A 15,551-nucleotide genomic window follows, 5' to 3' on the forward strand; every position below is an offset into this window, starting at 1 on the left:
AAAATATAAAAGAAGGTGAAATAAAATGTAAGATAATGTAGTGTAATAACACACCTGACCGGTGGGTGGCGGGTGGCGTATTTATAATCTGCTTAAATTAAGGAGACGAAGAAGAAAACGCGTCATATCCGGTTCCATCAGATTTGAGATTCCGGGCGCGAAAGAGCAGTTTTTATTTTAAAGTTACGGATACCAAAGGTAAGAAAATCCTCTCTGCTCACAAAACAAAAACAGGCATTTACCGGGATCATCCAACCAAACTTACGCTTCCAGACTTTGTCGCTAAAGTAGAAGCAGGAAATGTTTTCCTGTTGACACGAACAGCGACAGCTGGAAACATTAAAACTTCCTGTTTTGTTTTTTTTTGTTTTGGATTAAAAAGAAATAGCTGATTTCTGAAATGAAAGTGAAAGTTGCATTAAATTTAAACACAAGCCTGCCGAGTTCTCACCTAAGAACTATACGTGAGCCCGGAGACTCAAAAATCAGACTGACATGTTTTTAATTGTCCTGCTTTCGTCCTACAGACTTTTCTGATGTGCTCCACGGGAGACAGTGAGGACGTCATCATCATCCTCAGTGATGATGAAGATGAGGATGAACTTGGCTTGTCATGCAGTGAGCCTTCGGTGTACATTGTGGAGGCTGAGGACGTGAAGAAAGGTGATAACTGCAGGGTTTATTCACGCCGCAGCCCTGAGTGGGAGAGGCTGAAGGCTGTAAAGAGTGACAGCCTGCTTCTTCTCTGTGTTTCAGATTTTGAGCTGCCTCCGGTGGTTTTGGATGAAGATCTGGTTGTGACCTTCTCCCGCCGAGCTGAGGTGCTGCCTCATGCACGTTACGACTGCCCCATACATCCTTTCACGTGAGTACAATCAGCACACATGTCTGGAAACGCTGATAAACCTCCATTAGAGATGGTCTCACTGCTCCTCCTCTGTCCCACTCAGGCCTACAGACTGTGAGCTCAACGCTCCAGTAGCAGATAACCAGCTCATGTGTGATCAGTGCTTCTGCTACATCTGTGACAAGCTGGCGTCAGCGGTACGTGTTGACGCAGTCTGGAAATGTGCTGGTTCCAGCTTGAGTTGCCACACCGTCAGTAGACTGTACACATGACGGAGTGAAGTCTAGTCAAGCTCACCAAACACAGTTGGTACCAGTTAACCATCACCACAAACATTTTACCTCACGTGTTGCTTTTGTCACTCGTCTTCTTTTGATTTGACAGTGAAATGTTGCTGAGGTATTAGAAGACACTAAGCTATAGTAGAATTACTCTACCAGTTGCACCTTTACAGTACAACCCAACTCATAAAGGGCTCCAATTTCTATAATGTTTATTTTATTTATTTTATTTTCTTTTTTACAGTATTCATATTTATTTTTTTAAGTCTAAATAAATGAAACATAACTTTCAATATTATCACATTAGAAAAACCTTTTAGAGTCTTTTTTTTTTTATATATATAGATACTTATGTTACAGTTAAATAATGCTGTTTCAGTGTTGTCAGTAGCTGTCACAACAGTAACTGTGTGATTCCCAGTAACGTCTCTGAATCTGAACATAAAAGGCTGCACAATGATGATGTTGAATAAGATTTTCACTTTTTGTTCTGTTCTTTTTTTTTTTTTTTTTAACTTACACAGCATTTCATTTCCAACTAACCTGTGTCTGATGCATCTGAAGTAACTGCTAAAGAGTGAATCAGCTGCATGAAACAAAAACACTCAATGCAAATGATTTCTGTTTCTCACATTGTTGTCTTGTGTGTGTGTGTGTGTGTGTGTGTGTGTGTGTGTGTGTGTGTGTGTGTTTGTATTCAGTGTGTATTGTGGTGTCACAGCGGCATCTGTCACTGCAACAGCCACAAAAGGAGTGAATTCTGGAACAACCTGAGAAATGGTGAACTCCTGGGAGGGCTCAAGGCATTTCAACTCACTCTGTCTGAGATAGACATTCACCTCCGACAAGCAGGTGCTCGCTGTCGTCATGTTTGGGAGAAACTCTCTGGTGGCTGAAATTACACGTTATCTCACTGCACTTTAATTTGTCTTATCTCTCGCCCAGAGATGATGCTGCAAACCTTCAAACAAGAGCTCTCTACACGGTTGTTAGCCTTCACCAAGGGGAACACGTTACAGGATTATGGACTTAAGTGTTCCAACCAGCAGAGTCACATCTATGAGTGAGTTATGAGCAGAGCTGCAATTATAAATATAATTGGCATCCATTTGTCAAAGTTTGGCATTGTTATGATTAACAAAAAAAAAGAATTTACAGGGTGCTTTCATTTGGAGTTGAGGGACCGAGCAGAGACCAATTTGATCCAAACTTGTGACAAAAATAATCATTAACACCTTTCCTGTTCATTTTGACTGCTAACCTTAGTAAGACATGAAATCTGATGTCCATTTTTCCCAGTTACACCCCCGTCTACGAGTTTGTGTCGTCATTCCTGAACAAAGCAGACACGCTGGATGACAGAGCTGCTGCCATATTGAGACTAGGAGCCACTGAAAACTTTCTGACACATTTTCAACCCTCGGGGTACACACACACACACACACACACACACACACACACACATATATACAGTGAGTGTATATATAGAAAGAAGCACAACCAATTCTAATTTATTCATCCCATAATGGGGAAATTGAAATAACACATCCAGTTCTATATTCATACTTTGGTTCTAGTTAGCAGTTTCTGTATATTTATTTTCCTTGTTGATGTGGTTTTTCCGCAGAGGTCTTGTATTACAGTCAGCCTTTGCCAACGTTGACATGGCTAAAGCCACGTTGCTGCACAGGTAAACACACACAAATCAAAGTTTTGTAGCATCCATATTTACTTCACCTGTATTTTTTAGCAGCTCCTTCTCCTCTTTCCATGTGCATTTGTGTGTCTTCAGGGTCGTAACATCAGTGCAGAGGCAGATGGTGATGTCAGATTTCTCTCCAGAGTTCATCCAGAAACTACAAGATTTTTTTAAAAGACTTTATTTGCCTGCTGAGCTGCGGAACATGAAGAACAGGTGTGTTCAGCTGTGACCGTAGTTTGCAGGAGCTTGACTGTGACACAAAGTTGCTCATTACAGTCTTTTTGTGTTTTATTCCAACCGTTTGTGTGTGTACCTACACACTGCAGCTTGTGTGTTCGACCCTGGAAGGATGTCCTGCTGGTGTCTGTGCTGAAGGGGCAGAATGTGTGTGGCTTTCGCAAAGAAAAAGGAAAGAAGGACATCCTGAATGAATTGCTTTCTGTCGTTATACTGAGAACAGAGCTGCTGCAGCGACAGCACAGGTACTGTGTGGATTTAGACACTGTCCTGTACTGCATACTGTACTCACACACACACATTTAACATGTGCGCTGTGTCATCTGTAGGTACAGAGAGTTGTGTCGCTACCTGCGTGTGGTCCAGACAGATGGCTCTGCACTGTGAGTGCTTCTGTGTTTTGGTCCTTCCCTCTGTTTCTGTACAGCAAAAAGTGTTTAAGGAACATTTCCAGCTTCTTAAATCTAAATATCTTCTTAGTTCCTTCTGTGATAGTGAGCTGAGTATCTACAACAGCCTCTGGGAACTTCTGATCAAATGTCTCTATTTGTTTATATTTTACCGACCAACTCAATAAAAAATATTAAGAGATGAACTGATAATGAAAATAAATTAGTAAATGAACATCTAGAAACTAGATTAAAATCTCATTACATAAATCTCATTTAACTAATCAGTTGTTGTTTACATCTCCGGCAGCTTCCAGCAGGTTAAGGACCTCATCCCTTTCTTTATGTGTAAAGAGGGCGACCTCATGTCAGCTTGCAACAGTTTCTTCCCCTGCCTGTCTCCGGCCGTCTTCCTTTTCTATTTCCGCATCTTTAAAACAGCAACAGCACCAAAGCTGATCGTCACTCAGCCGGCCGAGCTGTGCCATTCTGATGCACCATGGGAGCCAATCAAAGGTCAGCCAAATAATGAAGACAGATGGATGTGTATTATAGCGTCAAGATTTTCACTCAGAACGGTTCCTTATGGGCGATAACTCTCTTCTCTGTAGGTGCTACCCCACTAAAACGTGCTGAGCTGGTGAAGTTTGCTCTCCGGGTTCAGAGATGCAGCCCGGGTGTCTTCACTGATGTAGGTGCACAACCAGCATCACTGCTCCTTTTGGAGATCTTTGTCCTTTCATTAAAATTTCACCGTATTTACTCAATGCTTTAAACAAATTACAAAGGGCCTGTTACACCTTAAACCAACCTTAAAGATGACGCAGGATGACGCTGCTCCCACACACAGGACTGAATGGAAATGATGTGAAATATGCGGAGGTCTTTAACGTTGTAAGATCTTAGACCAGTTGGATTTTCGACTGATGTGTTAAACGGCAGCTCTCTTTCAGTGTTCATCCTCCAGTGGAATCAGCGTTTGCAGAATCAAAACTAAAGAGCACTGAAGCTGATCTGGCAGCACATCTGTATATAAACAACATGACACACATCTGGCTTAGAGTAACATTATCCAACTTTTATCTGATATTTTTCTGATCCAGTCTCAGTGTTGGACCCGTTTACTCACTACTGTCAAATCTCCGTGTGGTTCACTCACTGCTCTACCTGCACCAAGCCCGAAGTTTCTACATGTACGTTTTTATAGTTTATTTCCAAATCAGTTTTTTTTTTTTTTTTTTCTTCTCAAATGTCGGTCTGTCTTGAATGCGTGGCTTCACTTTCATGTGTGTCTGGACTTCAGGAAGCAAAAGATGTGGTGAAGTCGATACTGCACTCGGAGCAGAACATACAGATTCCTCGGTTGTTCCAGGAGGTAAGTGTGTGTAAACCATCATCCTCAGTCAGCAGCAGTCATGTGGTATTAAACTGTTTGTATTTCCAGGAGTACCCAGATCAGGCCTTATTACTGTTGGTAACAGGCGCTTTAGGTCTGAGGATCCTCAGTGGTCCTCTGAGACCAGCACTCCCCGTGCTCCACACCTACCAGGTATTTAGTCTCTTTCTCTCCATCTGTTTGTGGACATTAAATCTAAAGAGCTAACTTGATGACCTCTCAGTCTCAGTTTCAACCTCGTGTTGCTCTGCCAAGAACCCAAGTTGAATACAAACCTTTTTCTCACCTCACCTTTCTGGGAAATTGGTCCAGATGATCCATGAAGCTGAAATGAGGATGTAAAAGTTTTTATTCTGTCTGTCAGGAGAATGTGTGGGCTCTCAGCTGGCTGAGCGACAGTTTGTCCTCCAACACACAACGCTTTAACTGCTTCCTGCAGGAAGTCAGGCAGGAGATGGAGAACACAGCAGGTGAGTGGGCAACTCTACATAATGAATCAGCGAACTCAACTCTTCATCTATTAGCTGTGGAGTCAAATATAGAAACAAACTATAAATGTGGAAGCATTTTGTATCTGTCTCTTTATATTTCCACATTTTCTTTTTCTTCTATATTTATCTCTTTTTATAAAGCACTCATGTAAAACAGCCCAAAAGCTTCAGCTGACCTGACAGGAAGTGCCTGAAGTATCTGTGACTCATAAATGTCTGATTTGCTTTATGATCGAAGCCGCTTCACACAGCATTTAGTACGCAGTTGATTTATGTCCCATCAAAGTAAATTTTGTCGTTACAATTTTTCATGTTACCTTCCAAAAGTCATAAAGTCATTTTAATCCTCTGATGAATAATATGGACGTGACTGAAAACCAAACAAATATAAAAACGTCACACTCATCAGAGATCATCGTTCAGTGTCCCGACTATAAAGTTTGTGGTGTCATTTATTTTATTTTATTCTGACACTCCTTACACAACTGATCTGGTGACACGAACCTTCCAGCTGTAAACATGAGATATTTCCTCCTCTGCCACTGAATTTAGCTTCACTCTTAAGTCACACCACCTTAGAAATGACTCACAGTCCAGATCTTTAACACACCGTGAGGCTCTCGGGGTCGTTGTCTTCACACTGACTCTTATTTCAAACAGATCAGAAGCAGGTTTTACATACAAATAGCTCCCAAAACAAGCGTTCACACATCAGCCTGTTGCTCTATAGCGACAGAAGATTTGAGCTGCGATGTCCCATAACAAAGTGTATGTTTGTTTGTGTTTCTGACAGATAGCAATGAATCATTATCCTTCCTTCAGTCCATCATATCCACTCTGTCTTCTTCAACAGAGAGCTGGGACCAGTAAGTCACATTTCATTTCTAACCTGCTGCAAATAAAAGCAGTATTTAGAGCTATGAAATATATGAGCTGTGTTTTGCTTTTGGTTTTTTTTCTCTTCTCAAATTGGAGGATGTTAAAGGTAGAGAAAGGCAGTGAATTTGATCTGTTGATTCTTTTTCCATGTCCTCTCCTGATGTGGTGATCAGCACCTACTGTAAGTTTCCCGTCACCTGTGGTGGATCATTCCTGCGGTGGGCCATTCCTGCAGGGTTGTTTGATTTATTTATAACCATTCTGTGTCTGTTTGGTCCACAGGCAGTCCACCAGCTGAACTCCATCTAAACCTGTCGAAAGCTGTGTCACAGAATCAGCTGTAAGTCCTTTCACTCTCAACAGCTTTTCAGTCCTCCGTTTTTTGCTTTTCTTCAGAACACACGGGTCTGAAAGCCTGTGATGTCTTTTTATTTTTTTTTTAAGCCAATTGGCGATGTATATGTATATACAGTTTGAGAATATGAACAGAATTCATTGAATTGTAAAGCAGAAATTTATGAGTGTTGAAGAGCCTTTATAAATATTTGTCCTCCTTGTTGGTTACAGTTTTTCCTGACGCCGGTTGATGCTCCTCTCGGGCTCAAAGTCCTGAACCACAGAGATCACTTTGTTGCTGCTTCGCTTTTGCAGACCCCAATAAACCTGCTCAGAATAACGTCCATAAACACACTACTTGGCTACTAACAGCTTGGTCTGAATTGGATTCAAGTTTAACCCTGCACTGGTATTTTTTTTTTTTCTTATGATAGTAGTCCATTCTTTTCTGGGAAAAAGTCTGTGTAATGCTTTTTTATTGCATCTGAGGCCAAGATGTATAAGTTATAATAAATAGAAAAACTGAACCAGTTTGAAACACATAATAGAAATGGAGATTATGATTTGCTCTGGCTCGATGAATTATTGCTTTAAATGTTGAGTTCCAGTGTAAAATGATTTTATTTTCAGAGTAAATATACACAAAAGCTAAAATCGGCTCATATTTGTATCATTGAAATAATAAGTACAGTATTTGGCAGCGGGAGGCTGTTGCTCCCTTTTGGCTGCAGTGCACAAACATTCAAAGGTTTAAAATCAATCTACTTCAGTGTCAGTCACATCAGTCTTAATCTATAACAATACAAGTTTTCTATTGTTTGTATTTTGTATGAATGAATTAAATAAGAAACATAAAAACTTTTTAAAAATTGTGGATGTCAGAAAGGTCTGAAATGAAGGATTACTATGACAACATGGATTCAAGTCAAGAGCATCAACTGTGAAGAACTTTCAACCATTCAACCACACCTGTATTCACTGACTTCTACAGCCACTGTCCTTTTAAAGTGCCAAATTTGTAACATTCCCACCACAGTTAAATATTAAAATCTAATTTTACCAGTATGTGCCGGAGGGAGTGTTCTGTATGCAACAACAGCCATGATGGTAAATCCAGAAAAGACGCATTTGACCTGCAGCTCAGCTGGTTTTTACAAAAGTAAAGGAAAACTAAATCATTTAAGTCCAACATGTCTGCCTTGATACCTCGCCTTCACTCTCAGTGCAGTCAGATCTACGATCTAGATCTGGTTTCCTTTGCCTGTTTAAATTGTACACTCTGTGGCTCAATTATCTTAAAGCACAAAGAATCCGTGTGTGATCCAGTGAGTTTAAAACCAATAAATCAAACATACAGTACTTCTAGTTGTAGCACCTGCCAGCATCTAAAGATGGTGCCACTAATGTTCGGTGATCCAGAGATAGATGATGGATCATGCACACACTAAACCTAAAAAGCTGTCTGATTTTCACATCAGCAGGTGATGTTTAACCTGCTCCAGTCAGAAGTGAAGGATGAGAATCTTGTTCTCTTTCGGGGTCTTCTCTCTACGTCGGTTGTGTATTTCTGTGGAGCAGCACTGAGCTGTAGGAGAATCTTAAAACTGGCGGTCCACATCCTGCGTGGCGCCGTTTGATGAGGTCAGAGAGGAAGCTCATCACTCTGAAATCACTTTCACTGCTGCAGAATCCTCGTGCGAACGGAAACCCCGCCCTTTCTGCGTCGTCCTTCCCTCCAGCAGTGCGATTGAACGTGCAGAGCAGAGCCTGATTGGCCAGCGCTGTCAGGCTGCTCTCCAGGTGCAGCAGGTAGGTGATGCCTCGGCTGATGCCGGTGTGAGGATTGGCGAGTCTGCCGACAAGAGAGCCGGAGTACGACGGGCAGCGCAGAGTCCTCTGGTCCAGGTCCAGCTGGGCCAGATAGCGACTGTAGCGCATCAAAGAGTGAATGATGGAGGAGCTGGAAGGAGATCTGGTCCAGAAGGAAGATGTTATTCTAAACTTGTGCCATATTTTTTTTTACAAAAAGCAAAAAGTCCTGACTCACTTCAGTGTTACTTTTCATTTCAGGCTATGCCAGTCAATGTCAGCCAGCCAACACAGAGTCAACACAGAGTCAACACACAGTCAACACACAGTCAAAACAGAGCCAACACAGAGTTAACAAAGAGTCAACACACAGTCAACACACAGTCAACACAGAGTCAACACAGAGTCAACAAAGAGCCAACACACAGTCAAAACAGAGCCAACACAGAGTTAACAAAGAGTCAACACACAGTCAACACACAGTCAACACACAGTCAACACAGAGTCAACACACTGTCAAAACAGAGCCAACACACAGTCAACAAAGAGTCAACACAGAGTCAAAGAGCCAACACACAGTCAACACAGAGTCAACACAGAGTTAACAAAGAGTCAACACACAGTCAACACACAGTCAACACAGAGTCAACACACAGTCAACACACAGTCAAAACAGAGCCAACACAGAGTTAACAAAGAGTCAACACACAGTCAACACACAGTCAACACACAGTCAACACAGAGTCAACACACTGTCAAAACAGAGCCAACACACAGTCAACAAAGAGTCAACACAGAGTCAAAGAGCCAACACACAGTCAACACAGAGTCAACACAGAGTTAACAAAGAGTCAACACACAGTCAACACACAGTCAAAACAGAGCCAACACAGAGTTAACAAAGAGTCAACACACAGTCAACACACAGTCAACACAGAGTCAACACAGAGTCAACACACAGTCAACACACAGTCAAAACAGAGCCAACACAGAGTTAACAAAGAGTCAACACACAGTCAACACACAGTCAACACACAGTCAACACAGAGTCAACACACTGTCAAAACAGAGCCAACACACAGTCAACAAAGAGTCAACACAGAGTCAAAGAGCCAACACACAGTCAACACAGAGTCAACACACAGTCAACAAAGAGTCAACACACAGTCAACAAAGAGTCAACACACAGTCAAAACAGAGTCAACACACAGTCAACAAAGAGTCAACACACAGTCAAAACAGAGTCAACACACAGTCAACAAAGAGTCAACACACAGTCAACAAAGAGTCAACACACAGTCAAAACAGAGCCAACACACAGTCAACAAAGAGTCAACACACAGCCAACACAGAGTCAACAAAGAGTCAACACAGAGTCAACACAGAGTCAACACACAGTCAACAAAGAGTCAACACACAGCCAACACAGAGTCAACAAAGAGTCAACAAAGAGTCAACACACAGCCAACACAGAGTCAACAAAGAGTCAACAAAGAGTCAACACAGAGTCAAAGAGCCAACACACAGCCAACACACTATGTGTTGACTGTGTGTTGGCCGTGTGTTGACTCTGTGTTGACTCTGTGTTGACTGTGTGTTGACTGTGTGTTAACTCTGTGTTGACTGTGTGTTGACTCTGTGTTGGCTGTGTGTTGACTCTGTGTTGACTCTGTGTTGGCTCTTTGTTGACTCTGTGTTGGCTGTGTGTTGACTCTGTGTTGACTGTGTGTTGACTCTGTGTTGACTGTGTGTTGACTCTGTGTTGGCTGTGTGTTGACTCTGTGTTGACTCTGTGTTGGCTCTTTGTTGACTGTGTGTTGACTGTGTGTTGACTGTGTGTTGACTCTGTGTTGGCTGTGTGTTGACTCTTTGTTGACTCTGTGTTGACTCTGTGTTGAACGTGTTTTATGGTGTACCTGTGTATTCCGATCAGTCTCCAGGTGAGCAGGTCGGTCAGTTGAAGCGGAGTGGACAAACACGCCATCACGGCGTTTCCATCAGGACCGGGAGCGGGCAGGAAGAGACTCAGAGCATCCACCATTTTCCTGACCAAACTCATGTCTCCTCCGATGATGACCAGCGGCCGGCCGCTAAGGAGACAAAACACGGCATGCTGGGAGAACGAGTTCTGTCTGAGGAACCTCAGGGCTCTGAGTCCAGCCTTCCTTCTCCTTCTCCTCTTTGCACAGGCGTGGCTTTTGCTGTTTTGGGTGGGAGAGGGGGAGTCGGAGCCGGTGAAGCTGGCGCAGTCAGACACTTCGTCGACACTCAACAGTCTGAGAGGAGCGGAGGGAGGACACCAACGGTCGGCCTCCACCAGGGCAGCAGGAGGGACCAGGTTCACGTGGAGCTCAGGCACCGACGGCACCGCCTGAGGGACTTCAGACAGCTTCACCGTCAACTCCATAGATTCTTTATCTGTGAAGGAAAAACAGAGATTCAGAAAAGTGAATCCTGAGAGGATTTTATTCTGCTTGTCTGCACATCAAAGAAAATGGAAAAAAAAGATTGAGAAAAAAGTGCTTGAAACAAAATGAAAGTGACTTTGACAGTTAGTGTATAACTGAGAGCTACAGAAGTGGAGTCATTTAATGATCCACCTCGATGTCAGAGTGAGCTTATTTACAACGTCGCCCTAATTAATCTAGAAGTAGATCTTAATATTGGAGCAGAAATATTAACTACCTTGTAGTTTGGGCGTCGTCTTGGGACTGCTGTCTTTAAGGACTTCATTCTTTTTTAAACTCTCAGCTGTCGGTTCCTCTTTGATTGGGACGCTCCCATTGCCTGATTTTGGCTCTGATGGTTTGTCATCCTTCTGAACATGCAGCTCATTTTTATTTTCTGGAGTGTCCACATTCTGTATTTTCTCTTCTTTCAGGGCATCGTCAGATTTGCAGTCCATCGTTGTTTCTTGCTCGTTTTCAAAGTAATTGCTCTGTGACTGCTGCTCTGCGTCTTCCTCCGAGATGGCGGTGAGGTCGTCGGGAAAGATGGACTCGGTGGTGCTCAGGACCTCAATGCTGTCCTCGCTGTTGGCTCGCCTGGCGTAGATTCGTACATTTTTGAGCCCTGCATCTGCTGCCGTTCGCCTGATAGAGGTGTCCATCAGCATGAGGGGTGTCTCTGCTGGAGAGAGGAGATCTGTTGTTGGACAACATCATCATGGTGTAAGAATAACAGTCAGCAGGTGTCATCCTCTGGAGACCACAAATATACAGCAACACAACCATTGATGACCTCAGAGCGTTGGAGTACGTACCTTTGCTGTCAGATCCAGCGCCCACGTGTTGCGTCTGATACGATTTCTCAGTCCCGAGGACTTCAATGCTGTCGCCGCTGCTCACACTTCCTGTCATCTCCATGGCAACGCTGCATTCAGGGGTCACCGTTCCAGCTTCTGCTGCCTCCAGCTTGATTGGGATCTCCTCCACGCAGGAGCAGAATGACTCCAGGCTCATGGGCTCCAGTGGAAACATCTCCACGCCGCCCTTACTCCTCGTCGGACTCTGCAGCTCCGCCTCGGCGCTCTCCTTCTCCTCATCCTCTTCTTCCTCCGGGCTCCACAGCTCAAACAGGAAGTTTGTGAGCCTGAGCTTCCTGGACAGTGAACTTGAGACATGAGCAATTCGCAGCACGCTCCTGTCACCTCGAAGGCGACGCTCTGTTTCTGCAAGCTGCTCCTTCATTAAGGAGAGGAAGTAGGCATTGCAGAGCTCCTCCAGTGGCTTCAGACGGTACTCTGACCGGTGGGAGGTGGAGGTGGAGGTGGAGGTGCGGATGGGCGTGGACAGACTCAGCTCAGGAGGCAGTAACACAGCAGGATCAGTGAGGGAGTCAGCTGGGTCGTAGGGCAGAAAATCAGGCTGTTTGAGCTTCCTGTTTGGGTAGGATGTGACCTGGCGGAGGAGGTCTCTGTGATTTAGGATCGAACACTCTACAGCTTCAAGGTCTCGATCTTTCTCTCTGACGTCTGTGAGCCCATTTACCGCCGTCAAACCTTCAGTCTCCTGCAAAGTCAACCGTGTGTACCTGAAACAGAGACGTGTTATAGTTTCTCAGTGAACACCTGAAGCCTGGCTGACTCTGGACCACGTCGTCCAGGTGTCAACTGCACTCAACTCAACTTCACATATTCAACAACGATAATAACCAACACAGTAAACTACAAGTCAAATGAGATGAAATTAAAAGTCCTGTTGAACTAAATATTATATATTTTTTTCTAAATTATCAAACATTTTGTATGAGTTATTGCAATATACTCATCTTACTCCAGTTCTTGCAGTTTTCTCTGCAGCTCCAGAGAGAAGGCCTGTCTGTTTCCCGTCTTCAGACTGTCGGACGCCTGAGAGAAGCACGTCGACAGCTCTAAGAAGTTCTCCATCAGCTTGGCCTGGTCCGAACACACGTAGGCCATGCAGAAGGGACGCACCATGCCGCGGGCCTGCAGGTCGTACAGCGTCAGGTGCTGAACATATGCAAAAGCATCATCTGCTGAGTCTCCCAGGATCACTTTGGAGTCCTCGCTGAAATTGAGACGGGGGCCGGCAGAGGCGTGAGTGGTGTTGACGGGGCCAGACGCCTGGTAGTCCACAGACATGAGGCGAACGGAGAAGTGGTTGAGGTCAAAGGTACCAATCACTCTGGGGTCATCCGGTATGGTCAGCACAGGCTTTGGACCCACCTGAATACACAGCAGAGGTTTAAAGAGACACACTACCATACAAACCTTCACCGGAGGCTCAAAATAATGGCCATTTTAGTCTATAAAAAAGGGTTTTATGAGGAAATCCTCAGACATTCACCACTCAGCACTAACAGTTAATCATTAAATACCAAATCAATCACAAACGTCTTTCCCCTGAACCTTTTTGAGCCTTTGTGCTGCTGACAGGAGAAAATAAAACATTTGATCTGCCACCTCAAATTTCTCCACATTGAAAATAATTAATAGTTATAATAATAATAATTTTCTTCATGCAGCACTTTTAACAACACGTTTGTTATTTGCGGCTCAGATCCTCTTTCATCCCCCAAATCTATAAGGCACCACAAAGACAGAAAATGTAACTATTGATAATCAAATCACTGAAGTTATGTGCCCATCAGATGGACATTGCAGGGTTCTGTATTTTCTATTTATATCATTGTAAACTGAATTTTTGGGATTGTGGTCTGACAGATATTTTACTTTGAGTTCTGGCAACCTGTGATGAGGTTGTTTTTTTTTTTTTTTTTTTTACTCTGTCCATTTTTCTTTTATTATCGAGATGGCTAATTGCAGTATATTTAGATAGTTGGGTTGGTGTTATGTCGTAAACTCTCATTAACCATCTAAAGAACACTCCTAGTCATCTCACATTCAGCAACAGTCCACTTCCTCTTTGTAGTTTTAGTTCAGTTTAAAATGTCTTGTGTGGTGTAATTCATGTCGGGCAGCTACACAATAATGCAACAATTTCTTATCAATGATCGTTAAATGGGTTAAATTTTCTAAGTTGTTGACTTTGTGTGAACGACTGCAGCAGCAGATTAGAGCAGAGATTAGCTCTGACAGTTCCTCATATCACATCTGATCCATCAAAAGTTAAGTTTCTGCTATAATGCGCCACATTTTTTCGTTTCAGTGTGTTGAAATTTCTCCTGATATCTGTAATTGCTGAATGACTTTGTTGCTGTGTGTGAAGGTTTTTGACTGACAGTTTTGGGAGAAGTTTATGTCATTTGTTCTTCAGTCTGTCTTGCCAGGAAAGATCTTTACCTCAGTGAGACTTCCTGTCTAAAGTCCACTTCACTATCAGTTACGACACTATAGCCCACAAAACTGACCCGCAATGAGCTGCAGCTACAATTTTAGCAACACAACCAAACAATGCAGAAGGAAACCCAAAAACATATTTAAAATTTCTATAATACTGACGGCTTCCTTCGATTTGATCAAATTCATGAACTTGATGTTTTACAGTTAAACAGCTCATATAAAAAATTAAGTTAGAATGTTGTTTGGAGAAATTAACTAAACTGCAGTCTATCAGTTTTTCATTGTATTTCTATATTATGTTACTTTATGAAACATTATTGTAATTTAGAAAATAAACACAAACTGCTGAATATATATTTATCTATGTGACCTGTGTGAAGGGTGTACACAGTATATATATATATATATATATTTATCTACATATTGTAAATATTTCTATAATTGTTTTCTTCCCTTTTTCTTTTATCGACCCTCTTTTCGCTGTCTATCATTTTACCTACCTGCTTTTTAACCTTTTTGCTTTGTTGCTTTCAAAATCCGAACATCCAGTTGTGATGTTGTCAAATGCTGCTTTTAAATAATACATCAGGAATATTATTCACCTCATGATGTCATCTGTCATCAGTTACTTTACTGAAAACTACCAAGTTTACTTTTTGCTACTTGAAGTATTTCCTCTGTTACTTCTGTTCTTTAACTTGGAGTATTTTCACACACAGACCTGCTCTGAGAATTCAGCCACCAGGATGAAGTCTCTGCAGAACTGAGCCGAGGTGGTCCAGGGGTGGCCCGGGGGGGCCAGGGGGACGGACAGGTCCTCAGGTAGACTCAGATCCTGCCGGTCCTTCTCTGTCTCACCGAACCCCTCCGTGCTGGTGAAGGCCAGCAGGTCCGGTGACCCGATCATCTTCAGCCGGTGTGGATCTGGATGGGGGGTCCACCCATGGAGGACTCTACCCGAGACACCGGGGGGGTCAGAGGGGGGCGGCCTTCTGTGGGTGAGTCAGCTGTTCAGACCGGGCAGCTGCAGCAGCAACAACAACAACAACAACAAACTGCAGGTTAAAAGAAACTTTTCGAAGCCTTTCTCGCAGCTGGACTAAATAAAAACGTCCTCAGCGTCCTGCAGTCTCAGAAACAGGCGGCGTTTCCAGGAAAGTTCACGGAGAAGCGAAAGCGGCCGGCGGGCGGCAGTCACGCGGGAGGCCGACCTTTGTAGCGGGACTCACTTCCTCTCTGGTCCAACTTTCCTCGCAAACTTTGCGGCTCAATGTCGGTTCCTCCGCCGGCGAACAGACCTCCCTGCGCCGGTCTTTGCCATGTGACAGCTGCCGCTGCCGCTGCCGCGCCGCGCCGCGCCGCTCACATGCTCTGCGACCGCGGCGCGTCATGAGGACCAAGACTTCCGGTCAACTTCAAA

The 15,551-nt window shown here is 43.5% G+C and overlaps 2 protein-coding genes across 6 annotated transcripts; one reads left to right on the plus strand and one right to left on the minus strand.

Moving 5' to 3' along the window:
- The first annotated feature begins 137 nt into the window (after positions 1 to 137).
- On the plus strand, positions 138 to 7,612 carry LOC115049369 (uncharacterized). 2 transcript variants are annotated; one of them, XM_029511513.1, is made up of 21 exons: positions 138 to 198; positions 528 to 663; positions 757 to 865; positions 951 to 1,044; positions 1,830 to 1,980; positions 2,074 to 2,191; positions 2,428 to 2,553; positions 2,756 to 2,818; positions 2,921 to 3,043; positions 3,157 to 3,312; positions 3,397 to 3,450; positions 3,767 to 3,972; positions 4,068 to 4,147; positions 4,560 to 4,649; positions 4,760 to 4,831; positions 4,901 to 5,005; positions 5,217 to 5,322; positions 6,137 to 6,209; positions 6,396 to 6,403; positions 6,505 to 6,562; positions 6,790 to 7,612. In XM_029511513.1, the coding sequence occupies exons 2-21, from the start codon at positions 537 to 539 to the stop codon at positions 6,797 to 6,799; spliced, it is 1,929 nt and encodes a 642-aa protein (XP_029367373.1). In that variant the 5' UTR covers positions 138 to 198; positions 528 to 536; the 3' UTR covers positions 6,800 to 7,612. The 2 variants fall into 2 exon arrangements, with proteins under 2 accessions (XP_029367373.1, XP_029367382.1); XM_029511522.1 differs by lacking the exon at positions 6,396 to 6,403.
- Positions 6,677 to 15,390, minus strand: smcr8b (Smith-Magenis syndrome chromosome region, candidate 8b). Of its 4 annotated transcripts, none has more exons than XM_029511502.1 (6): positions 14,853 to 15,390; positions 12,642 to 13,054; positions 11,630 to 12,399; positions 11,050 to 11,496; positions 10,284 to 10,779; positions 6,677 to 8,530 (listed from the first exon to the last, which is right to left on the minus strand). In XM_029511502.1, the coding sequence occupies exons 1-6, from the start codon at positions 15,036 to 15,038 to the stop codon at positions 8,107 to 8,109; spliced, it is 2,736 nt and encodes a 911-aa protein (XP_029367362.1). In that variant the 5' UTR covers positions 15,039 to 15,390; the 3' UTR covers positions 6,677 to 8,106. The 4 variants fall into 4 exon arrangements, with proteins under 4 accessions (XP_029367362.1, XP_029367334.1, XP_029367352.1 ...); XM_029511474.1 differs by having other exon boundaries at positions 10,284 to 10,785; positions 11,053 to 11,511; XM_029511492.1 differs by having other exon boundaries at positions 6,678 to 8,530; positions 10,284 to 10,785; positions 11,053 to 11,493.
- Between the last annotated feature and the right edge of the window lie 161 nt (positions 15,391 to 15,551).

Source organism: Echeneis naucrates, chromosome 1, assembly GCF_900963305.1.
Source record: "Echeneis naucrates chromosome 1, fEcheNa1.1, whole genome shotgun sequence".
Lineage (NCBI taxonomy): Eukaryota > Metazoa > Chordata > Actinopteri > Carangiformes > Echeneidae > Echeneis > Echeneis naucrates.